General features: G+C 36.3%; 1 protein-coding gene across 4 annotated transcripts in view; it reads left to right on the forward strand.

Annotated features, from left to right (window-relative positions):
• The window catches only part of LOC124364151 (irregular chiasm C-roughest protein), a 393724-nt gene that overhangs the window by 364021 nt on the left and 4937 nt on the right, over positions 1 to 24766 (forward strand). Inside the window, exons 6-16 of one of the 4 annotated variants that reach the window (XM_046819395.1) lie at positions 6016 to 6082; positions 12235 to 12482; positions 13131 to 13363; positions 13471 to 13689; positions 13799 to 14051; positions 15666 to 15793; positions 17625 to 17930; positions 18810 to 18951; positions 21802 to 21912; positions 22655 to 22690; positions 24117 to 24385. In XM_046819395.1, the coding sequence (XP_046675351.1) occupies positions 12242 to 12482; positions 13131 to 13363; positions 13471 to 13689; positions 13799 to 14051; positions 15666 to 15793; positions 17625 to 17930; positions 18810 to 18951; positions 21802 to 21912; positions 22655 to 22690; positions 24117 to 24385 (1938 nt within the window). In that variant the 5' untranslated portion in view covers positions 6016 to 6082; positions 12235 to 12241. The remainder of the gene's footprint in view (positions 1 to 6015; positions 6083 to 12234; positions 12483 to 13130; positions 13364 to 13470; positions 13690 to 13798; positions 14052 to 15665; positions 15794 to 17624; positions 17931 to 18809; positions 18952 to 21801; positions 21913 to 22654; positions 22691 to 24116; positions 24386 to 24766) is intronic. The other 3 variants (XM_046819396.1, XM_046819397.1, XM_046819398.1) reach the window with 3 other exon arrangements.

Genomic DNA, 24766 nt, shown 5'->3' on the forward strand with positions numbered 1-24766 from the left:
TATTAAATGGAGTGGTATTTAAAAACACTTTAGCCTTGCCGTCTACATTCTTGAAAGCTAACATTAAAATGTTTTAAATGAAACTGTAAAGTTGCAAAACTGTGCTCTCATTTGAGAAAGTAAAAGAAGCCATTTTAGTGTTCTGTGCAGCGAATCCAGTGCCAGTAAAACTCATCGTGAGACAACGCACTTTAAGTTATCATCAACGACAACAAATGTTCTACACCGGCTCGTAAACACGCCATTACAAGGTTGCCATCGTTTGTAAGTCTCGTTTTCGCGGTTAATTGTATTTTCTCTGGAGCCATCGCGTGATCCAGAAATGATTGATGAAGTTGAATGTCGGCTAACGAGGTCTTCAGCGGACATGGACGTCAGCGCGCACGGAACTTTGCCGTCGCACAGCGCCGCGCCGCTGCTGCATCGGGCTTGCGTCTGTCAACCCCGTCCTTATCGCGCCGCATCCTTATCTCCTCACAATCTCCACTCTGATGCAGATAACTGCAAAAGGCGGCAGAGTGGGCATTTTCTACATCTCTTCTCATACCAAAGACTGGTTAAACGTGTTTAGACTACAATGAAAACCCAAGCTTTCACTTTTTAAAATGTTATTAGTTTTAATTTATTTAGTTCGCAGACAAAGTACTCCAGACTGATAAAGGTTTAGTTCAATTTACTGTGACCGACCTTTTTAGTGGTGATTTTCGTACTCTTGATAAATTTTGAAAATACTCGCCGACCACAAATAAGACCGTACGTTTTCTGAAAATTCCACTTAGGAAAGCGAACTTTGCACGTCCGGAACAGAATTTCTGAAGTAAAGTCAAATCGTGATATTGAAACATTCTATCTGGGGATCTAGAAAAGATACATATGTATGGAATTAAAACAAAAGAGTAACATCTATACTTATATAAAAAGTAGTCATATCGAATGACCTTTACCACTAGTACAACTGGCATTTGTAATAGAACTCGTAGTTAGAGTTATTCGGTTACATAGGTAATGTAACCTTAATCAATGGTCAATAAATGCCAATCGGACTTTAAAATGAGCTACGTTAATTCTGAAACAGTTATTTTTATCAAGAAGAGGCCGTCCCGTTTAAGCCTTATTCTGCCTCATGAGCCACTAGCCTTATCAAACAGGATAAGGGGAAGAATTGATGCAGTACAAGGTCGATGTTACTGATAAAAAGTGTTGCAATCAAAGACAGGAGCTATTTATAATTGAAATCAAAATTTAAAAGTCTTTAGACCGCTTGGCTATTGAACTTCCCAATACCTTTTTCATTATTAGAGTCGTCGAAGAGGTGTAACATTTTTCTTCCGTCACGATATAAAAAGGAATTGCGCCTTAGCTCGAATATTTTTTTGTACTGAAAAATGTCTATTAATTTAACATAAACAGTTCTTAAACATCGTGGACAGATGCATGGATGCGGTCACGATTGTTCGACTTTGTTACTCTTTGCTAACGCTCAGCCAGTAATATATAAATAACCGTACATACAGCATTCCGTACATAATTTAATGTGCTGCAAGACACGGGATATTAGAAGCAAAATATCAGTGACGTCGAGAGAGACAACAAAGTTTCCTGTAACAGTGTTAATATACGAGACATCCAGTAATGCGTTAATTGTGTAAACGAGCGTGACGGCGCGGCGGGGCGTAGGTGAGGGGAGGGTAATGGACTAACTGGCCAATGTTACGCGAGGGAACGGCTAAACAAGACCCGCTGGAAATTAATACTTGACCCCTGCTGCAAGATTGGTCTCAGCTCGGCCACAAAGACTAACTGCGAATATGTCAACCTTCTCTTAATTGTAGATTTTCAGTGCAGCCAACTTCGAAATGAGCTCTTTGAGCGGATGTTGGAGCGTCTACTGCCTCTTTTATCTCTCCAAAGGCACTTCGTGTTGTAGTCAGTTGGTATTGATGTAGCAATCAGAACCGTTTAATAATACATCATAGAACTTTTCCATTAAGAATCAACATCCATCTTGAATTTTCAAATTTTCGTATTAAAACAATATTGTAACATTACCTTTATTTTACTTGTAAATTTTTCGTTCCATAACTGGAAGTATATAATTATTTATTCATAGGGAACCATTTGTGCGACTTGAATGGATGAGCTTGAATATCCTGTGTATTTTTGGTACTATCTAAAGCTTCATACCTTATTAATTGGGAAGAAATTTTAGTTTATGTAAAAAATACGTCTCTAAAATCTAACATACCGATTTTTTGTTTAAAGCTTTTTTCACTTGTAACTTTATAAAGACGGTTTGTAAGTCCAATACTACAATTCTATTGCTAAGCTGAGTAAAATCCAATAGAGTTTGAAACAGTATATCTTAATGTGGCACTTTGTTATCTGGAGGATACTATGTCCCTATCTACTATTTGTTACTACGCAATATAAAATAGGTTTAAGATAGGTTATCATAAATATGTTACTAGTAAGTTAGTATCAATGTTAATCTTTACGAGCGCTTAAGTGATCTGAGCTTAATTTATGTAATATGTACAGGGATGGTTTTTTTCACCAGAAGTGCGGGCACCACTGAAGCCCTCACTGATGACCAGGGGTATTTCCGATCGGTACTTTCCCGACCGTAGATCACGTGCCGGATCGTCCAACGTGATCTGACGTCGAAACGTTAGACGATCTGGGACGTTACCTGAGATTTGGAAAGTACGGTCGGCAAGTCCCCTGGCCATCAGTGCGGGCTTCGGTGCAACAATTCTGGTGGAAAAAGAAAAAAATCCCCCAAGATATTACCTACATTGAAGCTCATATCATGTGTACGCTCATGAATGTTAACTTTCAATTTTTATATTTGTAATATGTACCTATGTAATTAACTACTTATAATATAGCCTAATAAGAAATAGTAGTTAGGGACAGAGTGGCCTCTGGATAATACCAAAGTACCGATAAAGTTTAGAAAGGTTTGACCATAAATTCATCTGGAAAGTTGTAGAATTACAACTATTGACATACATGAGTCATTCCAAAATCCTATAGATACCGGGGATACATATTTTCCCCCACTTGTAATTATTGTTGAGGTGGTGAGAAAAGGAAGATTAAGCACTCGAAAGGCGCCGAGAGTATCTCGAGAAGGGAAACAGTAAGAAGTACGTTATGCAAAGCTGGGGAGCCGGCAATCAATGGAGACACTGCATAATTCAGCAGCCGAGTGCAGTGGGGCCGGGGGAGGAGGGGGTGGCTCCAAGACAACCCAATCACTCCAGTGTCAACACTATTATGTCTCCCTCTGCGGACTCGGCTGATAGAACGCCGGAAGGGGAGAAAAACATTATCAGATTATTCAAAGCACAGTGCTGAACAATCACTGTTGACAAAAGATGTCCGTCGCCATGGTTACGGTTGACGATCGTGCGAACGAGATGGGACGAAAATTTCCAGGTCGAGCACCGTGACCATCGTGGCCGGGCTACTTGCAACGGTAAGTAAACAAGCGCGGCCACAGTCATTGGGTACGATTTTCCACGGTAGATTCACAGCGCCGATTGGCCGGACCACCGAGGTGTGTGACAGACGGAACCAAGTGAGGAAGAGGGTTATTCGGTCATATCGGTGGGTTTAGTATTTCAGATCCTGCCAGCCATTCATTGTTGATCAGATAAACAAAAAGTAGCTTTTGGATCCTAACTAGTTTGGGATATCATGGTTATTTGCGCAACAACAACCAGAAATATGGAATTAAACGATTTAATATTAACCTAACCTAACCTAACCTGGCCTAGCCTAACCTAACTAAGCATAACCTAACCTATATTAATATTCGTATTTTGTTACACATTCATCTTAGTATACTTAGTATTTTATAGATAAAGTTCATAAAAGAATGGGTTACAACTATTTCGGTTAGCAATGTAAGTGAAACGTTGGGTTTACTGATTCGATTAGGATTTAACTTTTTAACAACTCATAATAACATCATAAACGTATATTATATTACCAAGTATGAACTATAAAGTAGTGGAATTTGGCTAAATGGTCAGGGAGGGATACAATTTCTACATAACAATAAACTCAAACTGCGTATAAAATATTTTCCTTTACATAGTCACATTCGCAAAATTAAAAAGAAACACACGAAATGCAAACAGTTGTACATTATCCAATTTAGTAAATACACGCGTCCATTACAAAAAGAATGACTTGTTTGCACTCACCGACCAAATACATACTATTTGCAAATAAAACTAATTCATACACTAAATATTGGATTTAGTTCACGATTTATCTTCACCCAGAATCTAATTTAAAACTAGTTATCTCTTAAACTGAAATTAGAGTGTTTCTCTAGTGGTTTAACATAATTTTGCTATTAAACGAAAAATTTGTTTGAATTCGTCCTAAAGCTAACTGGTAAAGTAAAAATTATATCTTTTCGTACAAAGGAAAGTAATAGGCGATAAAGTAGTTTTTATCTACTTAAAAGCTCGATCCTAATACTTTACAAATATAATTTACTCTCCATGCAGCTGTATGTCAATATTTTTATTTCATCGGCACTAAAAATGCCACAGTTGTAGTTTCGCAGTAAACCCTTATTTGTAGAAGCAAACAGGTTGAAACATGGTGTACAAGGGCCAATCTCGTAACTCATCTCCTCGGTTAAGGGAAATAGCGTCTGCCCCCTTAATGTATGGCTGTGTGGGGTCGTTTACCGGGGCCGTCTTCTTTCTTTGTCTGGGGTGAAAATGTTTCCTTTGCGGACTTTTTAATTTTTGGTAAACTAAGATGTTATTGACATATTGTACAGAAGCCTACGATCGATTTGCACTTTGTAAGCACGCAATCTGTGTATTTTTATCGATAAAGAAATGTTTTTTAAGACAAACTCGATTGTTAGCCACGCTAGTTTTGAAATGGGTCAAAATGGGAGGGTATCAAAAGGGTTAAAAATGTAAAAAGTATTATTTTTCTCAGATTATATTTTTCTTAATCTGGACAACATTTTGCCCATAAATAATAATTATCTCGTCAGATAGGTAGACTGAAAGTCAGTACTTCAAGGGTCTGGGTCCTAATTTACTATTTATTTACGTGCCTGACGGTTGATTTTAAGTATGTCAGGATAAAAAAATTATAATTGAGAAAAAAACAATCGTTTTTTAAATTTTTTAACCCTTTAGATACCTTCCCATTTTGACCTCCGAAAAACTATCGGTTTCTTCCTTATTGAAAAATTGTTTATCAATTTCACGAAAACAAAAAACAGGTTGTGTTTATATAATGTGAATTTACTGTTGGCTCTTGGCCCTTATATGTGCATAAAAAGTTTATTTGTGTTAATAACATAAATCCATGAATACTGCTGGTACCGATGCAGTCTGTTATAGCTTACCTCAGAGTACACCTTATGTAACAAAGGCCTAATAATTTAACGACACGTATTTTGTCAACTCTTACGTTCAACATGCCTACTTATGATGGATGATCCCTGTGCTTTAGAAGTTGAATTATTGTCTCAAATCAATACTTATTCGTAATAAGCTCTAAAATTAACGTAATAGTAAAATATTAGTAGTCAGATCGACTGTTAAACTATTAAATGTACAAAATTCCATGGAAAATTGTATGTATGAGTGCCTGCGTAATCATTATTTAAAGAAGTGCCAAAATGTGAAATAAAACTGAAAATAAAAACAAAACGTCTTTAAACAAATATTTGTAAAAGTCTTTTTTATCAATATGGAATTCCCCAAGGTACTTAAATTAACCCTTTTTATCTTTACCACTAAGCTTCTTTACATTGTAATGTACACTCGTAATTTGGCAATATATTACAAAACATATTTCCACCTCCTTACTGGCGCGGAGGCACCGGTTTTAAGTTTGAGTATTTAACAGTGAAGGGAAGTTGGCCATCTTGTGTGGTATCCTGTATCCACTATATTTCACAGTTGTTTGTTTGGCCACGACCTGTTTACCTGATTCTCCGCTTACGACCCCATTTTGTTGTTGCAGGGAAGCGGATGGACGGCGAAGTGCGATCCTTTTGGCCGGCCATGTTTTGCTAGCGTCTGTTTCAAAGGTAAGCAAACATGTTTGTCCAACAAACCACTGGCAGTCATTGCCATCAAAGTCCTCTTGTGGTTTGGCGTTGAGCGTGAACGCGATATTGGATGTGAAAGTGGCCCATCGAAGGTTTAGCACCATCTTCGTTCCACGTACATAAATAAGAAAACGTAAAAAATTTTAAAAATACTGGTAAATCACAGGAGACTTTAACTTTGGATTTTGATAGGAATAATTACTTATATATAACAAAATGTGTTTTTTACCATGACGCCGTTAAACCTTAGAAGTTAATCAGAATATAATGTTTATGTTTCTATTATGCTGCCTCAAGAGATATGCTCAAAATAAATATTAAAACAAATATTCGTACTTTTTAATTAATAGGTCAACAATTAATTATGGTTGGTTGCTAATATACATTAGCTAGAATGGCAGATAGGTAACGACTTGTTTATGGTACTGACGATGGAAGGCTTCAAAGGATATTAGGATTTTGGACATTTATCAACATTGTATGTTACAAAATGTATAACACTATGTTTACAGAGTGATCTTATACAGTATATTATTAGTATTGTATAGTATCTCATATTGAACTTGTATGTGGAAGAATGAGCAAGTTTGTTTTAGCCGCATTGCATAACTGAGAAACCTTATTTGCAATGCGATGCCAAACAAGATGATTAAGCGCTCTGGACAAAAACTAAAACTAGTTGAGGTAGAGCAGTAATTTATCATTAACACTTTCGACAGGGGTGAGGGAGGGGAAGATATTTCTGGACGCCGGATCTGTGCAGTGTCGGAGGTCGGTGACCCGATGCGTCTGGCAGTGATAAGTTATCTCTGCAGTGGTATCAACCGGTCTTCAATCACCAGCGATAACCGTTGCGCACTGCACAACCCTCTGACACCCTGATATTGGCGTCCAAATACAAATGCGATTGGTTATCTGATACGACGCACTATGTTGTCAGATGCGGATCCGTTTCAGTTTAAATTAATTACTAAAGTGTTCACGATATTTCGGATCGGGCGATTTTGTTTGCTTAATGAATCGTGTATTTACATAGGAGGTGCATCTTAACTTTCCCTTGCGCTTATCACAGTTTAGTGGATCGATATCTCATCCCACCCGTCACGTAACCATCTGACGATAGCGCACAAAATAAATTTGACAGATTTGAATAATTTAACGTACCTAAAAAGGACGGTTGAATGACCTATTAATGTCGCAATGATAACAACTAGTAAATATTTCGAAAGAGATATAACCTTTATTCATAACTATTTTAAAATAATGTTATCAGAATGTACACCTGAAAGAGTCTGTGATAAGAGATATAACTTTATTCATAATATTATTTTAAAATAATCTTATCAGAATGTACACCTGAAGATAAGAGCCTGTGATAAGAGATATAACTTTATTCATAATATTATTTTAAAATAATCTTATCAGAATGTACACCTGAAGATAAGAGCCTGTGATAAGAGATATAACTTTATTCATAATTATTTTAAAATAATCTTATCAGGATGTACACCTGAAGATAAGAGCCTGTGATAAGAGATATAACTTTATTCATAATTATTTTAAAATCATCTTATCAGTATGTACACATGAAAGAGCCTGTGATAAGAGATATAACTTTATTCATAATTATTTTAAAATAATCTTATCAGGATGTACATCTGAAGATAAGAGCCTGTGATAAGATAGTGCTCGCCATCTTTTGCAGTGTTGACAATACCTGCTTAACTAACCCTTATATTTACCAAATGAAAAGTTAGAGCTCGCGTAATGTTATATTTAATATAAAAAGTAAGAACATTGTTATATCAATGTGTTATATAACTACAGCAAGTAGGACATTTCAAATGTGCATTTCTTCATAGTGTTTGTTAAAAAAAATTAATATTATAAATAGTTCAACATTGTACATTTCTGTCTCCAGAACAGTTTGGCTATTCTGAATTTTGAATATTTGTAATATTTCAAATACATAAGCATACTTTATTTCAAATTTTGTTTTTTATTTTATTTTTTTACTTTTTTAATTTCGAAACTAATAAACAGTTTTTTGTAACTTCATAGTTACACAGTCTAAAAGCACAGTTCTTTGCTAAGAAAAATTGTGTTTAACACTTTATATTTAATATTTATATTTATTACACATTTTACAAATACAGTCTGCAAAACCTCACAAAACTGGTGTGCATTTCACAAAATATGATGGACGCTCGGAGGGTATTAAACGAAAGGAAGCACAAAATTATGTAAATTTGTGGTGTGAATATGGAACTGTGTTAAAATTACACGAAGCAATAGTTTGTTAAATGTTAAATTTATAATTCTGTAAATGTTACTTTTAAATCGTGACGAGGGTCATCAAAATCGATCAAGTGACTATCAGAGTTCCTCCGCGAGTCACGAATGAAATCACTCGTCAGAGCGAGGTTCAGGTAGGGGTTAACACAGGAGTGATGACGTGGGTTTCATATCCGGGGAGTGACAGCGACACCTTTGTCTGTAAAGTTGGGGTAAAGTCAGGCGGCTGAGCCGAGCTCTACTCTCAAGCTTGCCCGCCAGCCAGCCTGAGACCACTTCTGCCGTCGTTACAAAGCCAAGTGTTCCTGCCCCACCCACGAGCTACTCGGAAACATTACTACGTCTTATTTTTCTTTCTTTAACGTTCCTTTCGCAAGTATTTTCTCGGGGGAGAATTCGGTAAAATGTGAATCTCTGAGGTCTTCGATTTTCCATCCATCATCTCGAAAGCTCTTCACGGTAAGGCGGAACACGTTTACACTTACAAACAAACCCTACCTTTGTGACCAGTTAAATTTTTGATTCGGAACCCCTCAGCACTAGACTTTTCCGACCTGTAATCTCCATTTCCTGGCACTCACGGCTCTGTAAGACCCTCCCCTTACGGCGCCCTAGGGATAGGGTCTGAGTGCGCCCGAGGGCTCGCAGGTACGCAGGACGTGCCGGGAGACAATAAGTCAAGAGCGTGTGGTGCGAAACTGACAATAGAACATTCTTGACTCACCCTCCACTTGAACCCGGGAATGTGGGGATTGGCTGGAATCGATAATATAATTGCTACACGCAGCACTAGCATATACTTGTCTGGAGTGGGCGGCTGCAAGAGAAACTCGTATTCTATCAGGTTCTTGAATAGGGCTTCAAACAACTCTACCTTAACCTTAAACCCTACCTCAAAACATTTTACAAATTTCAAACTCTGACTTGAAAAATATTTGTTTTGGGAGTTAAGAAGTGCTAACGTGAGAAATGATTCACAACCCGCACTAAGCCACTGACCACAAAGTACCTTCTGCATCTACTTCCTGTATACTGAAAACATTATAGCTGTTACTGAACAGTTTTTCTCAGTTGACTTCCAAGTCAGGATAATGCACGTATTTCTATGTGTAATTCCCATTTTGGCCGTTCCCGAAGTTAAGATGGGAGATACAAAATTGTATGTAGGTGTTTGATTTTGTACATGATTTTTACACACGACATAAAACCTTGTTTTGAAGCGGATTTGGTGAAGCTATTACAAATGGAGGGCTATGAGACAAGCCTTAGTGTCCAAAAGGTGTGTGGGTGGAGTCCGTATGTCGTATTTTGTTTAAAAAGCTTACGCACATTTTATAAAAATTAAAAACGGATGCTGGAAAGTGGGTAGATCCACCAGAGCCATGAGTATTTGTAGAACATCTAACTCCATTGATGCTTTACTCCGGTGACATTTTTTAGGGCTAGGTTAGAAGTAGGACCTACAAGTCTTTACAGCATGAGTGGCACCTGGATAAAATACAATTTCAATTTTCTCCAGAATTAAATCCAAAACTTTGACGTAATTAATAATTAAAAAGTATATTTGGTCTGTTTTAAGAGAACCGAAGAAATTGTTTTCCCAAAACTACAAGTTTTGTAAACAAAAACTCTAAAACCTATTTCTCTTATCCCATATTTGCCAGAAAAATCCAAAGTCATTCACTAAAATTTAGAATCAATGATGATGGCACATCTGAATGGATTGTATTATAAATGGAACTGTTTGAATCTCAATATATATATAAATGGAATATACATGAAATATCCTACCCATCTGCTTATAAACATACCCACAACGGGTGTGGGTTAGCTAAAGAAACAACGTCGCTAGTGCGAGAGAACGGCACGTTTCGGGAGGTGTGGGAGACGAGGCGTGTATCGATTAGACGTGTGTTACCTATGCAAAGTTGAGGGCAGGCGAGGATTAGCAAACAGAGGATAAACTTGTGCGACGCAGCTGTCGTGTGGATTACAAGTTTATCACAGTAATTAAGTAGTTTTAGCTAAACACACTTAGTGTGCTACTGGCAGGCACGGTAGTCGACATCGTGCGCTCCCGGAATTGTTAAACATTCTCCCGCGAACGTTTACCCGCTAATTGTCATTTATCCCACTTGTAAAGCGGGAACCTCCACTTATCAAGCGCTACCCAGCCCGTGTGTAGTGATTTAGCAACTTGTCGTCCACACCTGCAGATTGGGTGAACTATCGGAAATATGAATTAAAGAATGCCTTATTTTTGATCAGACGAAATTAGGGCTAAGAAGTCCTCTCTAGCACTTAACCTAAGGACCAACGGTTTCAAGGTGACTTCCGAACCACCACCAATGGCCGGACAGGCGGGCTGCTTGCAAGGACAGGATCGCTCAGCGGTCACCTATCCAAGCAACATCTACGCTCGACGTTAGATCTCGCGATAACCACCGAATCGCTACACTGCGCTATTAGCCATTGGCTTGGTCGAAAGAACCGAAGACTTCATCTCTAAATGTCAAACTGAAGCTGCATTATTAGTATAGATGTTTACTTTTCACAACACCGATGGTACAAAACTCTCCATTTTGGTATTTTAACTCAATTACAATATTAAACTAATTATTAGCAATTATCGTGTTCTCAAGCTCTTGTTACATTGCATAAGCTCATTCATATATATCCGTCATGAGGGCTACTGCCCGTTTAGAGTTTCAATCCAACCATATAGTTTTTTTAAAATTTTACTTCACAAGGTAAGAGGAGTACTCAGGCCACATGTTGCATTACATGCTCCGCTGATTCAGGATGCAAAATCAAAGTCTACAGATCATTTAGTTCTGTGGAAAGACAGACAATAATACAAAAAAATATTTTTACAGCCTACTAAGTGATAGGCTTCAATGACGCTCAGCCAATTCTCATAGATGGGCATCATTAACTAACTCTGTTATTGATGCATAGAGTAGCATCGGGGCATCGAAGGACTCGATAGGAAGTAGCTTGTGTTACCAACCAATCTGCCAAATGTCACACGATAAAATGTCATATGATTACACTCGGTTTGTCTACAAAGCTGTTTGTTCTAAAATTTTATATCGTGGTTGCATACAAGACTCCACTACATCTGATGGAGTTACATACACCATAAAATTAATGTGTTTGCAGCCTGAAGATAAATATGTCCTATCTTATCTTAGGCTTTACTAACGCTCGGTCAGTAATGAAACAACTTTTTAAGACATCGAGTAAAGGATGTAATATTTTCTAATGAATACACCATACCTTGTTAAAACATGTACAGTAATAGAATCTACCTCCACATCTGATTAGTGCATTAATTTAACTCACTGTAATGTCGGTGCGAACCCTAAACTTTCTCTTGTAAATTACGAACACTTTCTAATGAATATGATTCAAATTACAAGGTAATGAGGAGTAATTAATTTTACATTTTGTCTGCTGCCAGTAAACTAAAGTAGTGTTCATTAAAAGTTAAAACGAGATTCAATGACTTCTAATTTAACATTAATTTTCTTTTGTGGCTGAGCTTATTCTGGGTGTTTAAAAATTGTGGATTTATTATTCTCGTTTAATTTAATTCTGTTAAGGATGTTTTAGTGTACAGTTATGCTAGCTAATAGCATTACGTGATTTGTGCTGTAGTATTAAAATACTTTCCAGGTCACTAATATTCCTTAGAGACTTTTAGGTGTTATAAATGTTAATTCTTTTTCGGAAACTATTAATATGATATGAACTGAAACACAATTCCTGACTTTGAGATTTTGTGCATTACCAAGAATTAGCTACCTGTAACGAAAATCTCATTCTTGTTTCAGTGACAGAATGGTGCTTAGGTGGTTGGTAGCACTGCTGCTGTGGGCGAGGGTGGAAGCCCTGCGAGAGCAGAAGTTCGCGATGGAGCCCCAGGACCAGACAGCGGTGGTCGGCAGCAGAGTGACTCTTCCTTGCAGAGTCATCAACAAGTCGGGGCTGCTACAGTGGACCAAGGACGGGTTCGGGCTGGGCACGCACAGAAACCTCTCCGGCTTCGACAGATACATGATGATTGGCAGTGACGAAGAAGGTAAACATTTTTTTGTTTAATGTTTCTGTTTTCTGTGTTTCAATCCCAATGTTCTAATTACAAATGTTGATGATTCATGAGACGTTATGGCTAGATGGCACACATTCGTATTGTATCATTTACGATACAGCCGTTTTGGCTTATATGCACGTTTTCCTTCATTATTGTGTAACTGTGTAGTGTTCATTATTACAACACTATGACATAAGTACCTGACAAACGTTCATTATTACATTACAACGTCATACAGGATCTGACAAATGTTCATTATTAGAACACAACGTCGTAAGTACGTGTCCAACGATCATTATTGCAATATTTTTAATTGTTGTTACACAACGTCCTAAATACGTATATATCGTTCATTATAATACGGCATTACAACACTACGTCATAACTATGTGTTTAAGGTTCATTATTACATCACCGTTTCTCGAGCGTTTGTCTAGTGAAAGGTTCTTATGTATTTTAATACTATGTTTGAAGTACCTCTCTACTGTTCTTTAGCGCAGTATTACCTCATAAATGCCTCTCAGTTTTACCACACTCGTACTACGTACAAACTATGGCTTATTGTTAGCGTAACAGATGTCTGTCAAAATGAATTTATATTTTTCTGTGAAATGACGGTATTCTTTGTACTTGCAGGTGACTACTCCTTAGACATCTTCCCTGCCATGTTGGACGACGACGCCGTCTACCAGTGCCAGGTGGGGACGGGTCCCAACGGCGAGCAGGCGGTCAGGTCGAGGATAGCCACCCTCTCAGTGCTGACGCCGCCGGAGCCGCCTAGAATAGTACAGGGTGACTATCTGCTGACCACAGAGGACAGGGAGATAGAGCTGGAGTGCATATCCGCCGCGGGGAAACCAGCAGCTGAGGTAAAACCATCAAACACAAATGAAATAAAAGATGTAGAAATAAATCCTCAATAGGTGTTCCCTGTTTGAGGCCATCAAGTATTTCATCCTGTGACGTTGCGTTTCAGATAACGTGGATCGATGGCCTGGGCAACGTGTTGACGGACGCTATAGAGTATATCGTCGAGGCTTTGCCGGACGGGAGGAGATTCACGGCGAAGTCGATATTGAAATTGACTCCGAAGAAGGAACACCACAACACGACGTTCACGTGTCAGGCGCAGAACACGGCTGACAGGACGTACCGCAGCGCTCGGCTCAGGCTGGAAGTCAAATACGCTCCGAAGGTACGCTATTCGGGCAATCTAGATTGTGTCGATAATTACTTTTGATGTTCAATTAGTCTTATCTACACAGATTGGTTTGTGGTGTTGACGTCAATAAATCATTCCCCAGGTGACGGTCAGTGTGGTCGGGAGCGGGTCAAGGCTGGTGGAAGGCCAGGACGTGCGGTTATCCTGCTCTGCAGACGCCAACCCTCCTGACGTCACCTACCGGTGGTTCATCAACGACCAGCTCGTCAGTGGAGACCCCACGACGGAACTGGTGCTCAGCAACATCTCCCGGAAGAACCACGACTCCATCGTCAAGTGCGAGGTTCACAACGCTGTTGGGAAAAGCGAGGAGTCCGAAGCTTTGGATATTAGCTGTAAGTGACTATCATTGTTCGGAAATATTTTTTAAGAAAGGTTTTGATAGTGGGGGGGGGGGGGGGGGTTAAATAATAAATCCTGAGTAGACTTTAGTTTACAAGATTTACCAAGTATTCAGTCATTAATCTCATTCATTATTCTCAAACGTGGACCTATGAATGAGATACCTTGAGTATTCACTTCGTTACTCATAATTAAACTAGTAGTAACCCACGACTTTGCCCGCATTTTCCCATTGAACAACATATACGTCTTAGGCATATCCTTTAAAATGGTACTACACTCTTGAGATGAATAATAGTCTTTGGCAGAAATTCCATCGATCCATTTCAGAATAATTTGACTTTAAGTTTAAAGAGCAATGTATTGGGATACTGACGTTGGAGAGCAAACCGATTTTAAAAGTATTTTACTGAACAACTGCAACAACTGCAGTAACATTGAAGGCCTGTGTGAAGAATCCATTAGTCCAAATTCGTAGTTATTTGAGTGAAAGCACTTTTGGTTATTATATTTATTCACTATAATATTTATGCAGGTAATTTCCTTTTCCAGCACAGAATAGAAATGCAATTGCGCGACTAAACTGTAGAAGTGGCCACCCTTCCAGCTACATTCTAGAGGATCAAAGGATCAAGGATTTAGTTAAGGGGGGTTGTTGTGGCTGTAAGGGAAGTTAGGGTTCACGTAAGCCCTTACTTATTGTTGTTCTTTATGGTCTCAAGTCAGGGTGAACCTACCGGAGAGGAAATAAGGCGTTCCATGATGGCCTACCTTTAGGAGATGTACCCATACTATGAGCGTAGTATGTAACCGTAAATATAAATGGTGTGTATGTGGTATCCTTCCTTATCGAGATAAACGATCTTCTACATCTTCAAGACTTGTTTGTAACATTGTATTATATATTCGGGTTTTTAATTATTGCAGGTACGTTTTTTTGTAACATCAAATTCTATCGTGTTTACAACGCAATGGTCTTTCAAAATGGCCAATGAATAAGATGTAATCTTTGACTGTTGAAAACTTGGCACTGATAACCTGTACCAAGATTAACGTACAATGCCTGGATATCAAATATATGGTGACGTTGTTTACTGTTAAAAACAAACACTGTAAAGAGATCACTAAATTTTGTTCTAAGCAAAGTAACACTTAATATTATCGTATTAAATCTATTTTAATGGAACCAAATAAATTTGGTCAGTAATAGTGCAAGGAATCCATCCCAATTTTAGCTTTATAGTTTGTATTTCATTTATTAACAATATTTCAAAAACGTTTTTTCAATTTTGGGTTTAAAGTCAGTTATATTATTGAAATATAGATTCGTGAAGTGAATTAACTCACTGAACAAGCAGAAAATAACGTATTAAGGAAGTGAGGTCAAAAATTGCACACAAGAAAAATTGTTTACACTATTACAGGATTTAACATTAGCGTTATATGAATTCAACTGCATTTTATGTTTGAATAACAATTCTTCATTGCAATCTAAATGTAGAATTTTCCGCTTCCTTGTGGACAAATTTATATTCTCTCCCAACTATCAGTTATACAATTATTAATATATTGGACTTTGACTCACTGTAGTAATATCTGTTTTTCAGACGGTCCAAGATTCCGATCAAAACCAAGGAGTATGCAGGCAGACCTTGGTGCGTCCGTTACTTTAACATGTGACGTTGATGGAAATCCTCCACCTGACATCGTATGGATCCACGAGGACACGGACAGAGTAAGCAATGTATTAGTTATAGCAATCGTAATAGAGGCGCAGAGGTTCTGCCAAAATTCAAACCGAGGCGTTATACGTGGAATATATCTTTTAATTTTTTAAAGATATTTTTACGGAGCACAATACAGTGTATGTGGAATGTAGCACTACTTTTAGATTATATGGAAACCAAACAACGATTCTAATGTGTAATTAAAGATTTAAAATATCTTTATTATTCGATATTAAGCAGTTTCATCATAAATCGAATTTTACGTAACTATTGAAATTTTAAATTTCACAAAGTAATAAGACAAAAGATATATAAATGCCAACGTTTTAAAAGTGAAAGAGAACATAGAATTTGAACGTGATTCTCGTTATAACAAAAGGATTTTTATCTTATTTGGGCAAATTACCGATTTTTTTCTTAATAACATATTAAAGAAGACCGTATAGAGTGAGTATGGCACAAAAACTAATTACTGAATTATAGCATTTTAGATTAAATGAGTGGCGTAATAGTCTTATTACTAGGAGTATGTACAATTTTGTATATTATTGCAACGTCTATTAGTTGCGATATATTTACTTAGCAATCACAGTAACAAAATGTCTTGAAAGTTAGAACTTTTTGAATAGTGGAACTCTCCATCACTAACCATCGAATCATTGTTCTCTAGCTACAGCGTACATTTTGAGAAAGCCCCGCCTCAATACACAAATATGACGCTATTGCAGGGTTAATTAAAACCAGCAGCGGAGTAGGTTCTGACCCAAAACATACATCCGTCTGCGGTCGCAGACTGCGTTGACCAAAACATCCGTCCGCACGCATACGTACGTCCGTGCTTTTGTCTACTGCAGTGTGCGCCAGCCTTTATTGTTATCGTATTATTGTCCGTCCTTCTGTGCGATAACTCTTGACTGTAAAATACCTATGCTATAAACTTGTACCGCAAGTTTTACTTGGTCCAAGGAACTGTTCTGTTGGTTTTAGAGGTCAAAATGTAAAAGTTCAGTCCGTCCATTGTCTGTAATTCTGTGTGTGTAAATCTCTTCGTAACGTTCTATCTGGTCCTATACGATGTTTTATCGCTTTATTATCTTCTTATTTACCTTATCTGCTTACCCGATATCCAGTTCGCTAAGGACGGTAGAAAACTGTCGAACCTAACAAATTGAAATTGGTTGAAAGTTTATCCACCTCGTGTTTTCAACAGGTGAATAATAATTGTTATAATTAAATCGATCTACCTTCTTGTAAAATATAGAATTATGAAATTGTCCCATCACCCGAAACTACCAACCATAGTTAGTTAATAACATTGAAACGATGCATTTTCACAGAGAAATGTTGTATTAATATCTATCTAAAGTGATTTTCACAATCACTGTCTCTATTAAACAACCGCGGACTGTTGGTTTATTTACAAACCAATATATCGTAATATTCTTTTTTATTTACATTTCGTAATATTCAGCACTAGTGACGCATTACAAGCATCTCGTCCACGGTTTAATACAACATTTTAGACATTTACGTAAGAGAACTGTGCATTGTTATTTTCAGCTATCATTCTAACTATTTATGTTCCTACATTAATACGATCCGTTTATTTTTGTTTTGACGTGTTTACTTACACCTTTGCAAATAGTTTGTTTATTATTGATCCTGGACGTAATTTTACATTCATTGTTACAATTGGCCGATTGTTTTACATTCTCGGAACGCTGTGGCTTTCCCTTTTTTCTTATATACTTATTTTGTTATTTTCGTTTTGTTTTTTGCTTTTATTTTTGCTGCGCTCTTCTCTGCTCCTGTCTAAGCGATTGTGTTGTTCTCCAACAGCGAGGCAATGTACTAACGTTAACGTGGGAACAGGTGGTGAGCACGTCCCCCAACCTCACCGTGACCATCGCCCACGACACTGCCGGCCGCTACTTCTGCAGAGCCACCGTCCCCGGGTTCCCCGATATCGGAGCCGAGGCCACGGTCTACATGAAGGGTCCTCCGACCATCATCTCCCACCGGACACAGTTCGGTATCCCCGGGGACAACGTCCGGCTGGAGTGTTCCGCCTTCTCCATCCCCACGCCGCAGAAGGTTGTCTGGAGTTTCAAGGGGGAGGATGTTGGTTCTGATCAAGACTACTCTGTGAGTACCTCATGTGACCTTTGACCTCATGTGACATGTGACCTACAACGTGTATTACAAGAGTAGAGTGATACAGTTGTAAGACAAGTATTTCTGGTAAATGTTACTTCATATTGGATATCTGCCGATTGCATTTCAGTTTTTCATGTGAACTTTTTTAGATTGGTGCAAACGATTTTGGTATTGGAAAATATTTTTATGTTACTTAGCTTTTTAAAATTACTTCCCTGAATATAGCAAAAAACATTGTGTATTTTTACGTGAAATAAAACCATTTAAAATTGGAATATACCATTCAAGATTAAAATGAATATATTTTATAGCATGTGCATGGGGTATAGCTTCATATATTATATTCATTTATGGCTTATGGGAGTATTATATTTAATTAAATACAATTTAAGAAAATAACGTTTTTTAATATTTTCTTTTAAAGGAATGATTTTTTTATTCAGAAAATAATATGTCACTCTCTAAAGATATAACATATGTAAATACTGTAAAAAATTATAGTTTTTATCTTCAGCTGTTTCTATTTGGACCTGATTTCAAAATTGCCCAATTTCCTACGTTAAATGCCTGTAATTTTTACATGGAGTGACCAAAAAAGTTGTTTATACTATTTCTGTATTCAGGAAAGTTATCTTATGTGGCTATGAATTTAACATCAAGGTGCAAACCATTATTATTTTATAAGGTTTATAAAATGCGTAACTATTACTTCATAACAGATCAAACCATTATAACTATTTTATAAACTAAAATATGAGCTATGTTGAATCGTTTGTTAAAATCAGGCCGTTTTAAAAGCTTGTCTAAGATACATGCCACCACCAATATATTGTAAACACCTCAATTATTTTGTTGTATTAATTTCAGGTTCTGGAGGATCCATTAACTGATGGAATCAAGAGTACTCTAATTATTCGAGAATCTCGGCTAGAACATTTTGGGATCTACAACTGCACTGTCTCAAACCCTTATGGCAGCGATGTCGTCGAGATCACACTTAAGGCGCAAAGTAAGATATCAGTTGTAATGTACAAATCACACTCAAAGCACAAAGTAAAATATTGATCTTAATGTACAGATAACACTCAAGGTGCAAAGTAAGATATTAATCATAATGTACAGATAACACATAAGGTGCAAAGTAAGATATTAATCGTTATGTAAAGATAACACATAAGGCACAAAGTAAGATATTAATCATAATGTACAGTTCACACTCAAAGAGCAAATTAAGATATTGATCTTAATCTACAGAGAACACTGAGGCACAAAGTAAAATATCAATCATAATGTAGAGAACTTGCTGCTTTTGGAATCTATTGTAAGATAGATAAACCCTAAGCAGAAAAAATTTATATTTGTTTTATATACTTGTCATGTCTATATGCATGAGAGGTTATCATTGTAAATTTAAACATTTTTTACTATAGGACATATAATGCAACAATGAGTCCTGATCATATTACTGAATTGACCATTGATTTTAGTTTATATCCATTGCTATGGAGTGTGGATGTTGTAATTGTCATTTTTTTCTACTTAAGAACTATTTGGTACAAAATATAATTATCAAGCTGTAAACGTTTCTAATCCTACAGAACTTTCTTGTCCTACCTAACAGATATTTATGACTGAAAACTGATAAAATAGTGTGTTGTATCAAATACACTGTAAGTAATGATTAAAATCTGAAAAAATCACATTAATTCTTAAATACTTTTTAAATGTTTATGTACAAAAACCCATTATAACTAGGAAAATCAAAAAAATTATATATTACGAGAAATATAAATATAAAAAAGGTATGAACATACTTTACCATTTTAAACTTAGTAAAACCAAAAAAATACAGATAATTACAATGTTATCGCTATTTAAAATTAATATTTACATTAAATACTTTATATCTCGCCTAGTCAGGTGGGTAAAAGATTCATAACAAGGTACATATTTCAAGCATTTAGTTTCATGGATATCTATGATTATTTTGAATGTTCATTAATTAGAGTATACTCCATAACATTTACTGAGCTGAAATGCTACAGAACGAAATATATTTTCACACACCAACACATCTCAATTCGTATTGGTGAATTAAAAATGTAACAAACATACCCCTTGGTGTTTTGGAGGTTATCTCAAACAAAGCATTCGTTCAGTGCGAGAACTCTGTAACGGACTGGACACTGCTGCCACCTCTCGGATTAAACGAGAACTTCTCCCGTTCTTACCACTCCACGTTGCGTTGCATTGAATGTAGCGCTTGTTTGCATTTACTACACTCTCTTCAGTGCAGCTATACCTACTATTGCAACTATGATATCAACATTTTATATTTCTCGTAAATTATAACTAACATTAGTAATATAATATAATATATTAGCTTTTATTACATTATATATATTAAATATTGCTCTTTTTGTAAATGTTCAGTTGCACCTCTACATTAAAGTACAAAATGTACCGATACAAAATTAGGGGCTCAATAATTATAATATGTAGTAAGCCTCCAAATCTGTTGAGAGAATCATTATTTCATTGTTCAAGCTTTAATCCTTAGTAAGCTATAATATTCAAAATATCAAATAAATAAGAACACCAAACATCACTGCTATTGAGCTATAAATTATGTGGAAAATACTATTGCATAAACTATAAGATAACAGATGGATAACAATAAATGTGTTCAACTAGATAAATATACTTGAGAAATATTAAAATAATGTTTATAAACAGAAAACTAAAATGGTATTTATGATATAAATGCAAAAGTAGCCATAAAAGGAGTATAAAAATTTTACAATCAATAAGGTAATGAAAATAAATTAAATTTATTTTTGATTTAACTTAACCCAACAATAATCAACTACATAAAGCTTTGAAATAGAAAATAATGCAACAATATTATATGGTTAAATACGGTATAAATGGTTATATGTAGGGTGACCAAACGTCCCGGAAAACCGGGATTGTCCCGGTCTTTAATCATGTTATGCGATGTCCCGAAAAATGTTATCGGGACGCCCAAAAGTCCCGGAATTCTGTTTAACACTTTAGCTGCGCGGAGTGGCGGGCGGCGGGCGTTGCCCGAATTGCGGCAGCGAACGCGATTGGCACAAACGAAATGAAATATTTCGGTCTGACGAATCGCAAAATATTGCGCGGTCATTTTGATATATTTGATAACAAGTTAAATTTTGAACTCTGCTATATGAACATAGAGTCTTGGAAGTTCATGAAACATTGTTTTTGTATGAATCTAATTAATTAATTGTAATTAAAGACATAAACTATGAATCAAGTAGTTCTTATTAAAAATAATTGTTATCCAGGAAACAACTTACCAGTTGGCTAGTGTGCGGCCTGGTGATGATGGGTAGGGAGGAAATGGTACATAATTCGAAGCCAAGGCCGTACCCGGGAGGGGTTCAGAAGGGTTAAAAGTCTTTCCCTACTTAAAATTAAAAGGTTATAGCTTTCAACGTTCAAATTCTTTGGTCAAATGGTCAGATGTGATATGTTAATACAAAAACATTTAAATGACTTAAAAATCCTTGTACTTTTTTGTCAAAATTCTTGAGTCAACCCATAGTTTTTTGATGCTAAACTCCGGTTGATCAAGAGTTAAAATCGGCCTAAAAATGCGTCATACTCCGTACGTCGTACTCCGTACCCCCCAGACCCCCGGTGGTCAACCCCCCACTGGAGCTGTCCCGGTTTCTTCTGTGAATGATTTGGTCACCCTAGTTATATGGTAATACGGTTTAAATGTACATGAAATCATACACTGGTTGGTTTCAAATTTTTGAAACTCGACATGTTCTTCAAGGTATTAACATAACATATTTTTCTGTTTCAGAAAGCTTTCCTCTTCTCCTGATTCTTACAGGGGTCTTGGGTGGCGTTGTCGTGATTATCGCAATAACCATGGTTGTCATCTTGTGTCAACGCAAAGTCAAAAAGCCCCAAGGTGAGTCCTTTATGCACTTTTCTGTGTTGGCCTAACTAAGCAAGATGTCTTTATTAAGTAACATAAGTTACAATTAGGTAGTAATGAGCCAAAAACATTTCAGTGCTAAAGATTTCTTTTAAAATTAACAAGAATGTTGGAAAAACCCTGTAAACTTAAATTTTTATTTATATACGAGAGAGAGTAGTTATAGAAAACTATTTAAATAATTTGGAAAGCATTACATAATAAGCGTAAAAATCACAAACATAAATTAAATAAGAAACATTTAATGCAAAGTAAGAACCCTCTTTTCAACCAATCAAGCTCTAACTTAACGACACAGTACATTTTGTAATAATAAATGTATACTAAATCAATAACAAAATTATATGTAAATTCCTTTTTAATATAACGTAAAAAATCTTTAATTGAGGTTACCAAAATTTTAAAATTTTTCATTATAGTATTCCGTATGAGAAATAAGCTGGATTATCTAAACACCGTTGTCGAACAGTGTAGTCCTTAAAAGATGAATAATGTGTTCATCAATTAATTCCTAATTAGCAAACTGTACAAACACTGAAAGAAACCTGAAACAATTAAGGCTTCTCCTGCCTAGTAATGTATGCTAAATCATTCCTAGTAAGATATTAATATTACTTGCTGCCTTCATCACCCTCCGCCCATATCCAAACATTTAAATATGCATGAATTTTACTTTTTGACTGAATAACTTATGCAAATGTGCTTTCCCATGCAGCTAACCACCTGGAATTGCAAATTAAACCTTATTCAGGTAAATTCAACACGTTCTAAAACTGTACTTTAATGTTTTATCGAGCATTTAAATTGAATAATTTTTATTTCCATCTTATTTAATTTATTATTTCAGTAATTTGACTCATCTCACAAAATCGCAAGGTCATATTTATATTGTATTGTTTGAAATTGTAGATATTACACAATTCAGTTTTATATTACACTACTTATTAGTAATATATTATTCATTATAACTAATACTCAAAATAATTTTTTTTGCTTTTTCCTAAAATCCTAACAGTGAACTTTAGAGTAATAAAACTGAATCAGGTAGAGATATTTCCAAATTACTGAGTTTTTAAACATTTTGATTTCCTCTCATAAGAACAACGTTCTTTTATTTTTAGATAAATCTTTTCTTATAACATATCCAGGATTTAAACAATAAGAGTATTTTGAATATTTAAATTATTTCATAAACAGAGTGTTTCAATATTATTTTAATTAATACTGTATCAATTAATTTCAAGTGATCATAAATTCACTTCAACTTTGGTTTTTATAAACATTGAGTTTTTACACCTTAAGTAGTTTTTAACATGGGCTGGGATGGACTCCATAAGTTATTCATAAGTCCTTATTAATGTAATTTAATTGAAAGGAATGTTGTTTACAATTCTAATTACATAATAATATTACTTTCTGTAGTTCCACTGAATATCTGTTGATAACAGTAGAAAGTGAGTGATGTTGTAATTTATTACAAAGTACATTACTTCATATTAATGAAGTTCAAAAGATTATGGAATGCATTAAAATACGGTGATAGTAATTATTAATTCTGTATTGAAGGACTTTGTCATTAATTCTATTTATTAAGTGAGTATTGTTTTGTTGCTTTAATAACAAATTGTTGGTAGTACTGTTGTCAACTTATCTAGTTGTTTCTATACAGTGACATAAACAAAGAATTTACTTTAAATGGTCCACAAAGGCAATATTTGTACCATGGGTGTACTATAAAGGGGGCTCAAGACCCCTTTGAACCATTGACAGACAAATGTTAAAATACACCTAGTATATTGTTTTAAGCTAGAAGCCTTAAAGTTCAACTTTTTTCAAATTTTGTGTATGAAGATTCTTGAACCTCTGTTTTAGGAGGGTATTTTAAACTTATCACCTAGTTTGTTAGTCTCCCCCTCAGCCCCCTGAAATCATTTGGGTAACCAAGAGTTGGTTACCCAAACCTGGTATTTTGGTATAAATAATAATCCTTCAACATTGTACATATCTGGTTTCTTGCATTAAAGTTGCTTCAATGAAAGTTTCATCTTGAATATGAATTTTACAAACCATTGTTTGTAACACACGTTACATTACAGAAAACAAGGCCGCAGAATGTGAATCTTTTGCTACTTGATCTTTTTGACACTCTCTTGCTAAATCCACATACTCTTCTTCAGGTGACAACATCGACGCGGAGAAGCAGTGCAAGGAGAGCGACCGCTCCTCCAACATCTCGGACATGAAGCTGGAGCTAAGGACAGGATCCTCTGTCAGCAACGTCCACTGTGAGCTGGACTACAGTGCTGGGCACGAGAGTGAGACAGGCAGTGAGAGTGTCGTCACTAGGATCGGTCTGCCTCTCGCAGGCCCTGTGCCTCTCGACCACCGATACTCGCAACGCTACTCCTCCACAGAATTCCCAGACCCTGTCTTCCCACCAAAGACTGTGAGTTCCACTGATTAGTTCTTACTAGCCTTAAGGAATTTGACAATTTTTACATGCTCTGTGCCTCTTACCACCGCTTCTTGCAACACTACTCCTCCACAGAATTCCCAGACCCTGTCTTCCCACCAAAGACTGTGAGTTCCACTGATTAGTTCTTACTAGCCTTAAGGAATTTGACAATTTTTACATGCTCTGTGCCTCTTACCACCGCTTCTTGCAACACTACTCCTCCACAGACTTCCCAGACCCTGTCTTCCCAACAAAGACTGTGAGTTCCACTGATTAGTTCTTACTAGCCTTAAGGAATTTGACAATTTTTACATGCTCTGTGCCTCTTGACCACCGATACTCACAACTACTCATCCAGACTTCCCAGACCCT

Source organism: Homalodisca vitripennis, chromosome 6 (genome assembly GCF_021130785.1).
Source record: "Homalodisca vitripennis isolate AUS2020 chromosome 6, UT_GWSS_2.1, whole genome shotgun sequence".
Classification (NCBI taxonomy): domain Eukaryota; kingdom Metazoa; phylum Arthropoda; class Insecta; order Hemiptera; family Cicadellidae; genus Homalodisca; species Homalodisca vitripennis.